Source organism: Dryobates pubescens, chromosome 29 (genome assembly GCF_014839835.1).
Source record: "Dryobates pubescens isolate bDryPub1 chromosome 29, bDryPub1.pri, whole genome shotgun sequence".
In the NCBI taxonomy this organism is placed as follows: Eukaryota; Metazoa; Chordata; class Aves; order Piciformes; family Picidae; genus Dryobates; species Dryobates pubescens.
This window is the reverse complement of record NC_071640.1, coordinates 10,653,866-10,670,477: the sequence shown is the minus strand read 5'-3', so window position 1 is coordinate 10,670,477 and position 16,612 is coordinate 10,653,866. Positions and strand designations below refer to the sequence as shown.

Genomic DNA, 16,612 nt, shown 5'->3' with positions numbered 1-16,612 from the left:
GCTCAGCTCCCCTCTGGGGCTGCTCTTCTGCAGGCTCAGCAGCCCCAGGGCTCTCAGCCTTTGCTCCTCACAGAGCTGCTCCAGGCCCCTCAGCAGCTTTGTAGCCTCCAGACTCTCTCCAGCAGTTCCCTGTCTCTCTTGAACTGAGGAGCCCAGAACAGGACCCAGCACTGCAGATCTGGCCTCACTAGAGCACAGTAGACAGGGAGGAGAACCTCCCCAGACCTCCTGGCCACACTCTTCTTGATGCATCCCAGAAGACCATTGGCCTTCTAGGCCACAGGAATACAATGCTGGCTCCTGACAAGCCCCAAGCTGGGTTGTGACCTCTCTGCTGTTTAGGAAGCCAGTGGAGTTTCGGGGTGGTGATGCCAAGCTGCACTCACTGCAAAGCCCTGCAGCACTCTGGGATGGTTACATCAACACTTCTCTGTGTCAGCAAACCACCCTGGAGCTCCTCAGGCAAGACAGCAAGCTGGTCACACAGACACTCTGTCCAAACCCTTGGCATTAATTACATCATTCATAACTGTTAATGAGCCCTGTAGCAGATGCTCTCTGGTTGTGCCTGGCCTAGGTTTGAAAGCAGAGGTCTGGCATTAGCCACAGCCTTTCCCCTTTTGTGCCTGTGATTTGATGTTTGGGTTTGTTGTTGGGGTTGGGTTGGTTTGGGTTGGGGTTGAGTTTTGGTTTGGTTTGGCTTTGGTTTGGTGTTTTTGGGTTGGGTTGGGTTTAGGGGTTGGGTTTTGGTTATGGTTTGGGTTGGGGCTTGTGATTTCTGTTTTGCCTTGGGGTTTGGTTTTGTTTTGGGTTGGGTTTTGGCTTGGTTTGGGGCTTGGTTTTGCTTTGGTTTGGGGTTTGGGGTTTTAGTTTTGGTTTGGGGTTTGGGGTTTTAGTTTTGGTTTGGGTTGGGTTTTGGTTTGGGTTTGGGCTTTGGTTATGGTTTGGGTTGGGGTTTGTGATTTCTGTTTTGGCTTGGGGTTTGGTTTTGCTTTGGGTTGGGTTTTGGCTTGGTTTGGGGCTTGGTTTTGCTTTGGTTTGGGCTTTGGGGTTTTAGTTTTGGTTTGGGTTTTGGCTTTGGTTGGGGTTTTTGGTTTGGGTTTTAGTTTTAGGTTGGGTTGGGGTTTGGTTTTGCTTTGGGGTTTTAGTTTTGGTTTGGTTTTGGGTTTGGTTTTGGGTTTTTGTTTTGGCTTTTAGTTTTGGTTTGGGTTGGGGTTTGGTTTGGTTTGGGGTTTGGTTTTGCTTTGGTTTGGGGTTTGGGGTTTTAGATTTGGGTTGGGTTGGGTTTTGGCTTTGGGTTTGGTTTGGGGGTTTTGTTTTGGTTTGGGTTTTAGTTTTGGTTTGGGTTGGGGTTTGGTTTTGGTTTGGGGTTTGGTTTTGTTTTGGGTTCGGTTTTGGTTTGGTTTGGGGTTTGGATTTGCTTTGGTTTGGGCTTTGGGGATTTGGTTTGAGGGTTTTGGTTTGGTTTGGGGTTTGGTTTGGGGTTTGGGGTTTTAGTTTTGGGTTGGGTTTTGATTCTGGGTTGGGTTTGGGGGTTTTGGGTTGGGGTTTGGTTTGGTTTGGGCTTTGGGTTTGGTTTGGGCTTTGGGGTTTTGGTTTGGGGGTTGGTTTTAGTTTGGTTTGGGGTTTGGGATTTTTTGTTTGGTTTGGGGTTTGAGGTTTTGGGTTTGGGTTAGGTTGGGGTTTGGGTTTGGTTTGGGGTTTGGGGTTTTAGTTTTGGGTTGGGGTTTAGGTTGGGTTTGGGGTTTTTGTTTTTATTTGGTTTGGGTTTGGGGGTTTTGTTTTGATTTCTGTTGGGTTTTGGGTTTGGCTTGGTTTGGGTTGGGTTTGGGGTTTGTTTTGGTTTGGGGTTTTGGGTTTGGTTGGTTTTGGGTTTGGTTTAGTTTGGGTTTGTTGCTTTTGGTTTGGGGTTTGGGGTTTTGGTTTTGGTTTGGGTTGGGTTTTGGTTTGGTTTGGGGTTTGGGGTTTGGTTTTGGTTTGGTTTGGGGTTTTGGGTGGTGGGGTTTTTTGCATATTGGCACAACAGGAAACCTTTTCCCATCCCCTGGAGCTTCCCCATGGTTCTGAGCCACACTGGAAAATTGGTGTCCAGAGAACTACAGAATGGTTTGGGTTGGAAGGGACCTTGAGGACCAGCCAGTTCCAACCACTCTGTGTGAACAGGGACATCTCCACCAGCCCAGCTTGCTCAAGGCCTCATCCAACCTGGCCTTGAACACCTCCAGGGAGGGAGCAGCCACAGCCTCCCTGGGCAACCTGTGCCAGTGTCTCCCCACCCTCACTGGAAAGAATTTCCTCCTAACCTCCAGTCTCAATCTCCCCTCTTCAGGCTTCAAGCCATTTGAATTCAGGAGATCCTGAGCTATGTTAACACTTTGGAGTTTGAATTCTTGGGACAGGACTGAGCAGCTCCTCCTCCTCCTCCTCCTCCTTGTCACTTCTGGAATGTGCAGCATTTGGCTGTCATCTGGCTTCCCCCAGCCATGGTCACAGATGTGGCTTCTCTGGCTCTGTCTCCCCAAGCTGCTTCCATGTGCTGGGAGGCTGTGATGGGGCCCCCATGCTGCAAGGCTGAGCCACAGACTTCTCCTGTCTCTGTTTCTCTTGGACAAGAGGGTTTTGGAGAGATCACAGCCCCTGCACTGCTTCCCAGACACCAATTCATTTTCTTCCTTTATCATCCAGTTCTGGGCTCCTCAATTTAAGAAGGACATTGAGACTCTTGAACATGTCCAGAGAAGGGCAACAAAGCTGGGGAGGGGTCTGGAGCACAGCCCTGGGAGGAGAGGCTGAGGGAGCTGGGGTTGCTTAGCCTGCAGAAGAGGAGGCTCAGGGGAGACCTTCTTGCTCTCTCCAACTCCCTGAAGGGAGGTTGTAGCCAGGTGGGGCTTGGTCTCTTCTCCCAGGCACCCAGCACCAGAACAAGAGGACACAGTCTCAAGCTGTGCCAGGGGAAGGTTAAGATGGAGGTGAGGAGAAAGTTCTTCCCAGAAAGAGATTGGCCATTGGGATGTGCTGCCCAGGGAGGTGGTGGAGTCCCCATCCCTGGAGGTGTTCAAGAGGGGCTTGGATGTGGCACTTGGAGCCATGGCTTAGTCATGAGGTGCTGGGTGACAGGTTGGACTTGATGATCTTTGAGGTCTTTTCCAACCTTGTTGATTCTGTGATACTTTTAATGGCTGCTTGTGATTCATGCTCATTCCTCACTGCCCAGGTCTGAGCTCTGGGGGTTTTAAACCCTCATAGGCTTCTGCCTCAACTCTTTTGCTTTTGGACAACTCCTGAGCAGTTCCTAATTTCAACAGAATCATGGAATCAACCAGGTTGGAAAAAACCTCAGAGATCATCAAATCCAACCTATTGCCCACTAGCCAGCACCTCCTGACAACTAAACCATGGCTCCAAGTGCCACATCCAAGCCCTTTTTGAACACCTCCAGGGATGGGGACTCCACCACCTCCCTGGGCAGCACATTCCAGTGGCCAATTACACTTTCTGGGAAGAACTTTCTCCTCACCTCCAGCCTAAACCTCCCCTGGGCAGCACATTCCAGTGGCCAATCTCTCTTGCTGGGAAGGACTTTCTCCTGACCTCAAACCTAAACCTCCCCTGGCACAGCTTGAGACTGTGTCCTCTTGTTGTGGTGCTGCTTGCCTGGGAGAAGAGACCAACCCCCACCTGGCTACAACCTCCCTTCAGGGAGCTGGAGAGAGCAAGAAGGTCTCCCCTGAGCCTCCCCCCTCTCCAGTTTGCCTCCCTCAGCTTGGTCCTCCTCTAATTGCAGCCTGTCTGCAGGAGCCAGCACATCTGCTGTTGATGTTGGCTTTGTGTCCTGTTTGCACAGAACCAATATAATTCAGTTGTGATTTCTGGTGCCTGAGAGACCAGTAACTTCCAGCTGCCAGCCTTGCCTCTCCTGAGCTCCCCAGATGAGAGTTTCCACTACAGACCTTTCCCATGCAGGACCTTGAGGCTGGGTTGAAAAAGCTCCACCGCAGGGTGCAGGAATTCAGCACTGCTGCTGCAGGCTGGAGCCCAGCTGCAGACAACCACAGACTGCTTTGGCTGGGAGGGGAGCTTTGAAGGTCCTCTGGTCCACCCTCCTGCTGTCAGCAGAGGCCTCTGCAACTGGAGCAGGTCCAGAATCATAGAATCAATAGGGGTGGAAAAGACCTCAGAGATCAGCAAGTCCAAGCTGTCACCCAACACCTCCTGACAACTAAACCATGGCTCCAAGTGCCACATCCAAGCCCCTCTTGAACACCTCCAGTGATGGTGACTCCACCACCTCCCTGGGTAGCACATCCCAATGACCAAGCTCTCTTGCTGGGAAGAACTTTCTCCTCACCTGCAGCCTAAACTTCCCCTGGCACAGCTTGAGACTGTGTCCTCTTGTTCTGGGGCTGCTTGCCTGGCAGAAGAGACCAACCCCCACCTGGCTACAACCTCCCTGCAGGGAGTTGGAGAGAGCAAGAAGGTCTCCCCTGAGCCTCCTCTTCTCCAGGCTAAGCAACCCCAGCTCCCTCAGCCTCTCCTCCCAGGGCTGTGCTCCAGACCCCTCCCCAGCTTTGTTGCCCTTCTCTGGACACCTTCCAGCAGCTCAACATCTTTCCTAACCTGAGGAGCCCAGAACTGGACACAGGACTCAAGGTGTGGCCTAAGCAGTGCTGAGCACAGGGCACAAGGACTTCCCTGCTCCTGCTGGCCACACTGTTCCTGATGCAGGCCAGGATGCCATTGGCCTTCTTGGCCCCCTGGGCACAATGCTGGCTCATGTTCAGCTGCTGTCCACCAGCACCCCCAGGTCCCTCTCTGCCTGGCTGCTCTCAGCCACTCTGCCCCCAGCCTGTAGCACTGCCTGGGGTTGTTGTGGCCAAAGTGCAGAACCTGGCACTTGGATGTGTTCAATCTCCTGCCCTTGGCCTCTGCCCATCTGCCCAGCCTGGCAAGGTCCCTCTGCAGAGCTCTCCTACCCTCTCACAGATCAACTCCTGGCCCCAGCTTGGTGCTGTCTGCAAATGTACTGATGGTGGACTCACTGCCCTCCTCCAGGTTGCTCAGAGCTGGAGTGGTTCCAGGGATGGGGCACCTGCTGGGATGGTTCCAGGGATGGGGCACCTGCTGGAGTGGTTCCAGGGATGGGGCACCTCCTACCTCTCTGGGCAACCTGGCTCAGTTTCTCACCACCTTCATTGTACAACATTTCTTCCATCTCTGTGGTCTAAATCCTCTCTCTTTACTTTAAACCCATCAGCCTGTGTCCTGTCACAACAGGTCCTGCTCTAAAGCCTATCCCCAGCTTGCTTTCCAGCTGGCAGCTGGCATCCTTGGGCTGGGATGTGTCCTGTGGATTTGTTCTGCTCTGCTTTCACCTATTAGATACCTGAAGGCTTCAGCTCCTGGCCCTGCAGTGCCTCACAGCTCGTGGTTAATGAGATCTGGGCAGCAAATGACAGCAGCATTTAACCCTGGGGGTTTAGGGAGGTGGGGGCAGAGCTTGGACTTGCCAGCCCTGGCTTCTCACCATCCTCCTCCTCACCTGATGCCATCTGCCAGCTGTGTCTGGATGCCATCTCCACAGGTGCCTTCCTTTTGAGGAACTGGCCTGGAAATCTTTGCCCAATCTTAGAATCATTAAGGGTGGGAAAGACCTTTCAGGTCCAGTCCAACCATAACCCAGCTGCCATGACCCCTAAACTACATCTTGAAGAGCCACATCTACAGCTTCCTGAACACCTCCAGGGGTGGTGACTCCACCACCTCCCTGGGCAGCCTGTTCCAATCCCTGACCACTCTTTCTTTTAGGAGAGCTCTGCAGAGGGACCTTGCCAGGCTGGGCAGATGGGCAGAGGCCAAGGGCAGGAGATTGAACACATCCAAGTGCCAGGTTCTGCACATTGGCCACAGCAACCCCAGGCAGAGCTACAGGCTGGGGGCAGAGTGGCTGAGAGCAGCCAGGCAGAGAGGGACCTGGGGATAGTGGGTGATAGTAGGCTGAACATGAGCCTGCAGTGTGCCCAGAGGGCCAAGAAGGCCAAGGGCATCCTGGCCTGCATCAGGAACAGTGTGGCCAGCAGGAGCAGGGAAGTCCTTGTGCCCTGTGCTCAGCACTGCTCAGGCCACACCTTGAGTCCTGTGTCCAGTTCTGGGCTCCTCAGGTTAGGAAAGATGTTGAGATGCTGGAAGGTGTCCAGAGAAGGGCAACAAAGCTGGGGAGGGGTCTGGAGCACAGCCCTGGGAGGAGAGGCTGAGGGAGCTGGGGTTGCTTAGCCTGGAGAAGAGGAGGCTCAGGGGAGACCTCATTGCTCTCTGCAACTCCCTGAAGGGAGGTTGTAGCCAGGTGGGGGTTGGTCTCTTCTGCCAGGCAAGCAGCACCAGAACAAGAGGACACAGTCTCAAGCTGTGCCAGGGGAGGTTTAGGCTGGAGGTGAGGAAGAAATTCTGCACAGAAAGAGAGAAGGTGTTTAGAAACCTCCCCTCTGGTTTCCTAAGTGGAGGGATGCCTCCACCAATTTATTTTAATGGACTTGCTGGGACCCTTGCAGCCTCTTTGCCTGGGACTTAGTGGGTGAGAAGCTGAACATGAGCTGGCAACATGAGCTCCAAGCCCAGAGCCAGAGAAGGCTCCAGGGAGACCTAAGAGCAGCCTTCCAGTACCTGAAGGGGCTCCAGAAGAGCTGGGGAGGGACTTTTGACAAGGGCTGGGAGTGAGAGGATGAGAGGAAATGGCTTTGAGCTGGGAGAGGAGAGATTGAGACTGGAGATGAGGAAGAAATTCCTTCCAGTGAGGCTGGGGAGACTCTGGCACAGGTTGCCCAGGGAGGCTGTGGCTGCCTCCTGCCTGGAGGTGTCCAAGGCCAGGCTGGATGAGGCCTTGAGCAGCCTGTGCTGGTGGGAGGTGTCCCTGCCCATGGCAGGGGGCTGGGACTGGATGAGCTTTCAGGTCCCTTCCAACCCAAGCCAACCTCTGATGCTCCAGGTCCGGCCTGGCCGTGCTGCGGATGCTCAGTGCTGGCTGCTTCCCTGCTCTCCCCAGCTGAAGCCTGCTTTCCCTCCAGCCTGTGAGCAGCCAGACCACTGTGATTTAATTGGCAGCACCTTCTGGTGTGTCCCAGGCTCTGCAGGCTCCTTCAGTCTGCATTAGCTTTTCTCTGGATGGAAACAGCTTCATTGCAGCCTGGCATCTTCAGGTGCTCTGCTCTGCTGGCTTTCTGCAGGGCTTTCAGCACTTCTGAAAGCCTTCTTCAGGCTTGCCTGGCCACTGGCTGCTGTTTAGGAGACACAGACTTGATCCTCCTGTGCTCTTCAGGGACCTGGCACTTGGTGCCATGAGTTAGTCAGGAGGTGCTGGGTGACAGGGCGGACTCGATGATCTTTGAGGGCTCTTCCAAGCCCTGTGTGATTCTCTGATGGGCACCAGCCTGTGGTGGTCACCAGACCTTCAGCTTGACCTGAGGAACCCTGAGGGCATCTAATAGCTGAGGGGAGCTGGCTGGAGAGGAACTGAGGTTTTTCTCTTCCTTTTCTGAATCATCTCTCCTTTCTCTCCTATTTTATGCCTTTCCCCCTGAAGCTGCAGCCAGTGGTGTTGCCACTCTGCAGGGCAGGACCATGGGTACCTCTCAGAGGTCTGAGGGGAAGGAGGAGCTGCTCTGTAGCTTGGAGAGCAGGAGCCTGAGGGTGACCTCCTTGCTGGTGCTAAAGCTGTGCAGGGGGAGTGCCCAGAGGCTGGGGCCAGGCTCTGCTGGGGGATGCCCAATGCCAGCACAAGGGGCAGGGGTGGAAGCTGAGGCAGAGGAAGTGCCATGGAAACAGGAGGAAGAGTTTTGTCACTGTGAGGGTGCCAGAGCCCTGCGGCAGGCTTCCCAGGGGGGTTGTGGAGTCTCCCTCTCTGGAGACATTCCAACCCCCCTGGCTGTGTTCCTGGGTGACCTGCCCTGGGGGGCCCTGCTCTGGCAGGGGATGATCTTTTGGGGTCCCTTCCAGCTCCTAACATTCTGTGATTCTGGGACATGTGGAAAATGAACCATTTGGAGTTTTCCTCCCCACCTGGGAAGAGTTTGGGATCTCCAGTCTGGAGGACATGGCCTCCAGGAGCAGAGCAAAGGCTTCAGTAGCTTCTGCTGTCTTCAAAGCTCCTCTGCCACCCAGGGCCCTTCACCAATGGGCTTTGACCAGAGCCAGCTCCTCTGACCCACCAGCACTGCCAGGTCCTTACCTGCAGAAGCACCATTTCTGCCACTGGAATGGTTGTGTTTCTTCCTGCAAGTGCCCCCTTGGTGTCCCCAAGCCATCCTGTGCCTTGGGTGTGTGGTGCACAGCAGAGTCAGAGCCAAGGAATGAATTTAACCAACAGGAGAGAGGAAGGGAAGGATGCTCCACTTCTCCTTGTGCCTCTCTGCTGCCCTTCTGCAGCTCCACAAGGCAAGTGTGGGCCTGCATCTCCCTCTAGTGACTTCTCAGGCTATCTCCTCATCTCATCAGCTTCAGGCACCGGCACCAGCCCCCAGAAGCCACCAGCCAGGGCTGAGGTCCCAGGCAGGGCTGAGGTCCCAGCCAGCTCTTCCCAGCGCCGTGCCCTGTGAGCTCAGTGGGAGCTTGGAGCGAGGTCTCGTTGGGGTTGGTGGGCATGCAGGGCTGCTGGGCATGCTGCCAGCTGCTCCAGGAGAGGTGAAGGCCCTTCACAGCCACCAGCCAACCCAGCACTGGGTCTGTCAGTGTGTGGGGTTCAGTGGGGGAGCCCAGGCTGAGATGCATCCATGCTGGATGCAACACTGATGTGTGTGTGATGGGTTGGAAGGGACCTTGACAAGTCCTTGAGGCCAACCTCTGCAGCCAGCAGGGACATCTGCAACTGGAGCAGCTTGCTTAGAGCCCCAGACAACCTCACCTGGAATGGTCCAGGCATGGGGCAGCTGCCACCTCTCTGGCCAGCTGTCTCCAGTGCTCCACCACCCTCCCTGCAGAGTTCTTCCTTCTCTCCAGTCTTGCTCTTTCAGTTTCAAACCCTCACCCCTTGCCCTGCTCAAGAGACTGTCCCTAGCTTTCTGATCAGCCTCTTTAGGAATTGAAAGGCCACCAGAAGTTCTTCCTGGAGCCTTCTCCAGGCTGAACACCCCCAGCTCCCTCAGCCTATCCTCACAGCAGAGGTGCTCCAGCCCTTGGGTTGTGCTTGTGGCACGCCCCAGGGCAGGGGGGGTGAGACTGGAGGATCTTCAAGGTCCCTTCCAAGCCAGGTTATGGTTCCGTGGGTTCAGTGAGGCTGTGAGGAGGAGGCTCATGTCAGCATGGCCCACACCAGCAGCTGGCTCCTGTCCCTGGTGCGGGAGCACCTCTTCTGCTGGTGGCTTGGAGCTCACAAGCCTTGTCCTCCACAGCAGCGGTCATGCAGGGGGGAGCTGAAGAAGCAGAGGTGCAGTGAGCAGGGAAAGACAAGGGAATCCTGCACACTGCATGGCTTGTCTTTCCCTCCTGCTGCAGGACTCCAGACTCACCAACTCAGATTTGACCCTGAGGCCACCTTGGACGTGGGAGGACACCCTGGAGACCCTCAGCCACCAGCCCGATGGGAGCACGCTGGCTTCACGCTCTGCAGCTGAGGAGGAGGAGGAGGGGGGCAGCCTTTCTGTTGAGGATGAAGGCTTGGAGCTGTTGAACTCCACTTACAACAAAATCACTGGTCCTGGCAGGCCAGGGCTCGGCAGGAGCAGCCTGGGGGCCACTGGTAGCTCTGGTGAGTCCACACTCCTGGCTTCTTCCTTGTGCCCTGCACACCAACACGCTGCCCGAGTACCTCATGGTGCTCTTTACCCACCCAGGGCGCTCCAGCAACACCCAGAGAGCAGCCAAGAAGGAAGATTCCTCTGCCCCCTGGGAGGAGAACATCACCATGGAGAAGCTGGTGGCTGGTGTGGGCAGCCCCTTGTCCAGCAAGCCCAACGATGCCCCCCCTGACCTGGGGGCTCCTGCAGCCTTCCCCAGGGTCTCCTCAGCGTCACACCAGGCAGCTGGCCCCAGAGGAACTGTGCCCAAAGGTCCCCTGGGCAGAAAGGCAGCAACCAGTCCTGCTGTGCCAGGGCCTGGGGATGGTTCTGCCCACCTGGGGCACTTCATCTCACCAGTGGCACGTGGGCAGCAGGGTCAGGTGAAGCCAGGGCCACCAGGGCTGCCAGGGCCACCAGGGCTGCCGGTGAGTGGAGGGGGTGATGGCTGTGGGAGGGGAGGGATGGATGGATGGATGGGTGCTGGTGCAGCTTCCCTCCAGAGTGGGCACAGGCTGATGAGCTGTGGTGCCTGAAGCTCAGCATGGGAAACTGGGCAGGGAAGGCTTCTCTGTGCAGGCAGCATGGGGCTGAGGAGGAAATTCTTCACTGTGAGGGTCCCAGAGCCCTGGAGCAGGCTGCCCAGAGGGGTTGGGGAGTCTCAGCCCCATCTGGATGTGTTCCTGTGTGAGCTGTGCTGGATTCTATGGGCCTGCTCTGCAGGGGGGTTGGGCTGGAAGATCTCCAGAGGTCCCTTGCAACCCCTAACATCCTCTGATCTGTGATCCATCCTGAGCTGTTGAGGGTCTGGCCATGCAGAGCCTGTCCTGGGGCTGCTGTGCAGCCTGGGCCACCCCCAGTTCACAGCCACAAGCTCTCTGCTGCCATACCCACAGTGATGCCAGCAAAGGTCTGATGGAGGTGGGAGGTGCTTGAATGTATCCTGTGGAAGGGAAAGCAAAGAATTGGTGCCCTGGCCTTGGATAACTTCATTAAAAGGAGTTCAGGGGGTTTCCTTTGGGAATGGGATGTGTCCTGACCTCTGGTGGTGGTGCTGTGTGCTGGGCTGCTGCCTCACCTCTCACTGTGTCACCTCAGGCAGCCTTGTAGCCAGGGCCTGAGACCAAGGTAGGGTTGGGTGGCTGAAGGTGACAGCCCTCCTTAGCCTTAGGGGAAAGGGTTGGGATCAATGTGCTGTAAGATCAATGGGCTCTGGGATCAATGGGCTCTGGCATCAATGGGCTGTAGGATCAATGGGCTCTGGGATCAATGGGCTCTGGGCTCAATGGGCTCTAGGATCAATGGGCTGTAGGATCAATGGGCTCTGGGATTAATAGGCTCTAGGATCAATGGGCTCTGGGATCAATGGGCTCTGGGATCAATGGGCTCTAGGATCAGTGGGTTCTGGGATCAATGGGCTCTAGGATCAGTGGGCTTTGGGATCTGTGGGCTTTAGGATCAATGCCATTTGGGATCAATGGGCTCTGGGCTCAATGGGCTCTAGAATCAACCTTTACACCTCTGGGGGTTTTCTCCTTCTCTTTCCCTGGCAGTGTTGATCAGGACATCAGCAGGGCTCAGAGGTCCAGCCCTGCCCCAGCTCCTGTCCCTCTCCCTTGGAGCAGGTTCATGTGCCTCTGGTTTGCTGCTCCCCAGAGATTTCCATGCCTTCACAAACCCACTTTGATTCTGTGCTCCAGTGGGAGGTGTGGGTGGGGAGTTATGTCCTGATCCTGCACCAGTGCTGCTGAAGGCATTTATGGGCTGTGGACCCCACAGACCACTTGTCTTTGGTTACCATCCCAGTCATGGTTGGACCAGATGATCCTTGGGGTCCCTTCCAGCCTGGAGTTCTGTGCCTGCTGTACAGGCAGTGGAGATCAGGGGGGAAAACCCCAACAGGTTGTGAGGAGAGGAAAGTGCTGCTTCAAGAAGCTGCTGATCTGTGTGATCCTGCTAATCCTCCTCCCAGGCATCTCAGTGTGTTCAAAAGCTCCTCAGCTTTCCCAGACAGTGTTCCAGGGGAGTTCCCAGCTGTCAGCATGTCCCTGCAGGCTTTTCTTTCTCTCCTCTTGAGGTGGAACACAGGCAGATCCAGCTCAGCACGAGGAGAACAGCCTTTCCTGTGAGAGTGCCAGAGCCCTGGAGCAGGCTGCTCAGGGGAAGGTTGTGGAGTCTCCTACCCTGGGGACTTTCAAGCTCCATCTGGATGCATTGCTGTGTGACCAGGCACTAGTGGTGTCCCCCAGGGATCAGTGCTGGGCCCCATCCTCTTTAATAGCTTCATTGATGATCTGGGTGAGGGCATTGAGTCAGTCATCAGCAAGTTTGCAGATGACACCAAGCTGAGGGCAGGAGCTGATCTGTTAGAGGGCAGAAGGGCTCTGCAGAGGGACCTTGCCAGGCTGGACAGATGGGCAGAGGCCAACAGGATGGCATTCAACAACTCCAAGTGCCAGGTGCTGCACTTTGGCCACAACAACCCCAGGCAGTGCTGCAGGCTGGGGACAGAGTGGCTGAGAGCAGCCAGGCAGAGAGGGACATGGGGGTGCTGGTGGACAGCAGCTGAACATGAGCCAGCAGTGTGCCAAGGGGGCCAAGAAGGCCAATGGCATCCTGGCCTGCATCAGGAGCAGTGTGGCCAGCAGGAGCAGGGAAGTCCTTGTGCCCTGTGCTCAGCACTGCTCAGGCCACACCTTGAGTCCTGTGTCCAGTTCTGGGCTCCTCAGGTCAGGAGCACAGGGCACAAGGACCTCCCTGCTCCTGCTGGCCACACTGCTCCTGATGCAGGCCAGGATGCCATTGGCCTTCTTGGCCACTTCCCACCCCACCGACCTTTGGGGCATTCCCTGGGGGACTTGGTGCTGCTGGTCAGCTCTGCATCAGCCATATCAGTTCCTGCTGCCCTGGGGCAGGATGGCCCAGACCATGGCATTGGTCACCCAGCCACTGTGGGACCCTTCCTGGCTGCTGAGGGTCCCTCTGTGAGCTGACACAGCTCTTCTCCTTCCCCTTTCAGGGCTGCCCTGGGAGACGTGGGCTGGTGGGACCCAAAGGAGACAAAGTGAGTACCCAGGAGACATGGGCTGCAGGGGCCTGGCCATGGCTTGGGTTGCTTTGGGTGGCTCTCCTCAGGAAGGCAATGTGAGCTAGAGAGAAAGTTATCACACTGAGAGAGACCCTGGCCCAGGTGGGAGCTGCCCCATGCCTGGAACCATTGCAGGTGAGGTTGGTTGGGGCTCTGAGCAACCTGCTCCAGTTGGGGATGTCCCTGCTGGCTGCAGAGGGGTTGGGCTGGATGAGTGCCTTCCAATCCAAAGCAGCCTGTGATCCCATGACCAAGCCCTTTCCCTGCCAGCCTTAGGCTGGCATCAGCTGGCAGGTGCTGGCTGGGTTGCTGGGGGTGTCTCTGCCTCCCCAGCAGTGAAGCATCTTTCCTGAGGTGGAGAGGGGCAAACTCCTGGCCCCACAAGCCATGCCACCTCTGTGTGCATTGGAGGCACAGGACAGACTCAGAGAATCATTTGGGGTGGAAGAGACCTTTCAGAGCACTGCCAGGTCACCACCAAAGCAGCTCCCTCAGCACCACATCTCCAGGGCTTTGAACCCCCTCCAGGGCTGGGGACTCCACCACCTCCCTGGGCAGCCTGGGCCAGGCTGGTACAGCCCTTAGCTCCACTGCTGATGGCTCTTAGGTGGGTGTGGGCACAGAGGTGTGCATGTGAAGCTCCTTCCTTTTGCTTTCTCTGTTGTCTGAGGCAAGTGAGGTCTGAAGAGCTGGTTTCAAACCAGGAGGGTCCCTGGACCCAGGTGCTGCTCAGGGCTGCCTCAAACCAGAGCTTGTATTGACTGTTAAAGGCCAGACTGGTTTTAAGGAGCTGCCTCTGTCTTCCCAGGGGTACCCTGGAGCCATGGGGAGGACAGGGCCCCCAGGTGACCCAGGCCCTGCAGGCATCCCTGGCATCCCAACCATCGTCCTCTGGAGGAACTCCAGGGAGGACTGGCAGACGTTCATGGTGAGTTATACAAGTGCCAGGGGAGCTCCACTTCCACCTCTCCACCAGCTCCTGTGCAGGCACCTCCCTGTCCTGCTGGGCTGAGCTGGGAGGAAGAATTCCCTGTGGTTTGGGGTTCCTAACTCATTGGGTGGGGGGAGAGGAATGAGGTTGGCAGGTGGAGGCAGAGGGAGGACGGCAAGGAGTGAGATGCTGCTTGCAGGGGATGGTTCTGTCTCCAGCCTGACAGTGAGTGGCAGGGAAGCATCCCCCCTCTCCCAGCCCCCACAGCCCCCCCAGCAGCCAGCACTCAGCTCCTCACCCTGCAGCAGCTCAGCAGAGAGCAGCAAACCCCAGCCCACAGCTTCACATTCTCCACGCCTGCTGCTGAGCTGCTGCCAGCACTGCCAGGGTCACAGGGCCACAGCCACAATAGCTCAGTGAGACCTTTGGGTGCCCCACCTCACCCTGCCCAGATGCTGCCTTCCCCTCCAGACGGGCTCCTGGCCAGCAGCTCTGGGCCAAGGGCCAGCAGGCAAAGCCCAGGAGCCTGCAGCCAGTGCCAGCTTCAGCTTCTCAAAGACAGCCAAGGCTGAGTGCTCCCTCAGCACTCCCAGCCCCTGGGCACCCGGGGTGGGGAGCCCAGAACCGGACACAGGACTCAAGGGGTGGCCTAAGCAGTGCTGAGCACAGGGCAGAAGGACTTCCCTGCTCCTGCTGGGAATTCACTGCAGCCTGGTTCATTGCTTCCCAAGCAACAGGGAAAAGGTCTTGAAGCCAGAAAGAAATAAGTGGGGAGGGGAGTGGGGGAGGGATTTGGGGTTATCTGTAACGTTTCTCTTCCCTTCCCCACCTTCTTCTTTCAGCAATCAGCCTTCTACCAGCTCCTCCACGCAGGCTGGCCGGTGAGCATCGCCCCAGAGCAGCTTCCTGGGCTGCAGCTTTCCCCTCACCTTGCTCAGCAGAGCTTTCCTCTCCCCAAGTCATTTCAGCAGTGAAAGTTTGCTTTCCCATTGTTCCTCTCTTTTCACTGATCCAGAGAAAACCAGGAGCCCCTGGCCCCCCAGGGCACCCAGGCAAAACAGGATCACCAGTAAGTAAGGAAAAGCCCTGAGGTGCCCTCCCTGGTTGGGTGCTGCCAGCTGGGGCAGCTTGCAGGGTGGATGTCCCTGGCACTCACACAGCCCCCAGAAAGGATCTGCTGGCTGGTGGCTTCTGGCCTGCTGTCAGTAAGGAAAGATGCTGAGATGCTGGAAGGTGTCCAGAGAAGGGCAACAAAGCTGGGGAGGGGTCTGGAGCACAGCCCTGGGAGGAGAGGCTGAGGGAGCTGGGGTTGCTTAGCCTGGAGAAGAGAAGGCTCAGGGGAGACCTTCTTGCTCTCTCCAACTCCCTGCAGGGAGGTTGTAGCCAGCTGGGGCTTGGTCTCTTCTCCCAGGCAAGCAGCCCCAGAACAAGAGGACACAGTCTCAAGCTGTGCCAGGGGAGGTTCAGGCTGGATGTTAGGAAGAAATTCTTCCCAGCAAGAGAGATTGGCCATGGGGATGTGCTGCCCAGGGAGGTGGTGGAGTCCCCATCCCTGGAGGTGTTTAGGAAGAGCCTGGCTGAGGCACTTGGTGCCATGGTTGAGTTGATCAGATGGTGCTGGGTGATAGGTTGGAATTGATCTTGGAAGGTCTTTTCCAACCTGGTTCATTCCATTCCATTCCATTCCATTCCACTCCATTCCATTCCACTCCATTCCAAGGGCCTTGGGACTGGGTTTCAAAGAAGCTTAATGCTTTGCTTGTCTGCTTCCCATCAAATTGTCCCTGCCCATGGCAGGGGGGTTGGAACTGGCTGAGCCTTGAGCTCCCTTCCAACCCTGACAGTTCTATGATTGTGAATCTGGGATGATGGTTGACATCCCTCTCCCTGGGGTTTGTTGGCTCTTGTTGGAAGGGCTGTGGTTAGCAGGTCCAGAGAGGTTCCCTGCCCCTCTGCTCTGCCCTGCTGAGGCCACATCTGGAATATTGTGTCCAGTTCAGGAAGGATCTCAGGGAACTGCTTGAAAGGGTCCAGCACAGAGCCACAAAAATGGTCAAGGGAGTGAAACATTCCTTAGGAGGAGAGCCTGAGGGAGCTGAGGGCTCTGTAGCTTGGAGAGCAGGAGCCTGAGGGCGACCTCCTCGCTGGGGCTAAGGATGTGCAGGGCGATGCCCGGAGGCTGGAGCCAAGGCTGGGGGTGTGCTGAGCGGTGTGGATCCCGCTCTGCCTGTGCCTGCTTGTTGCCCTCGCTGCTCCTCAGGCTCTGCAGGGCTGCAGCTGCCCTGAGGAGCAGGAGGGCCCCGTTGCTGACTGGCTTGTGTCTGTGCCCAGGGAGCCCGCGGGGAGCCGGGGCAGCCGGGCCAGAAGGGGCGCCGCGGCTACACGGTGAGTGGCGCTGGGCTGGCACGGCCTGGGGAGGCTCAGCGTGGCCGCAGGGCTCTCCTGGGCACCCTGCTCCTCCTGGGTGGAGCCTTGGGATGCTGGGGGAGGGGGGAGTGGGACAGGCAGGCTTGGAGACTGCTTCGGGGGGAGGGATGTCCCCGGCCCCTCCCCAAGGACCGTGCTGCGGTGGCATGGAGCAGTGCTGCTGGGGGGCAGGACACAGGCTGGTTCCCGGCAGCTCTCTTCACCCCTGGTGTCCCCAAAGCTCTTGGAAGGCTCAGAGTCAATACCTGGGCCAGCAAACACAGGGGGCTGCTCTTCAGCCTGTGTCCTGCTGCCAGCTCTCCTCTCACCCCTGGCCCTACTCCCTTGCAGCAGGGATGCCCCCCCAGGGATAGCATTTTCCCAGCCTGTCCTCCTGCCAGCCCTGCCATGTCCTTGGGAGGTGCT

At 56.8% G+C, this 16,612-nt stretch overlaps 1 protein-coding gene across 1 annotated transcript in view; it reads left to right on the top strand.

Moving 5' to 3' along the window:
- Positions 1-16,612, top strand: part of LOC104306153 (collagen alpha-1(I) chain-like) — a 95,466-nt gene that overhangs the window by 37,081 nt on the left and 41,773 nt on the right. The window contains exons 6-12 of the mRNA XM_054174185.1: positions 9,481-9,733; positions 9,819-10,189; positions 12,781-12,825; positions 13,658-13,777; positions 14,623-14,661; positions 14,796-14,849; positions 16,112-16,165. Of these exons, the coding sequence (XP_054030160.1) occupies positions 9,481-9,733; positions 9,819-10,189; positions 12,781-12,825; positions 13,658-13,777; positions 14,623-14,661; positions 14,796-14,849; positions 16,112-16,165 (936 nt within the window). The remainder of the gene's footprint in view (positions 1-9,480; positions 9,734-9,818; positions 10,190-12,780; positions 12,826-13,657; positions 13,778-14,622; positions 14,662-14,795; positions 14,850-16,111; positions 16,166-16,612) is intronic.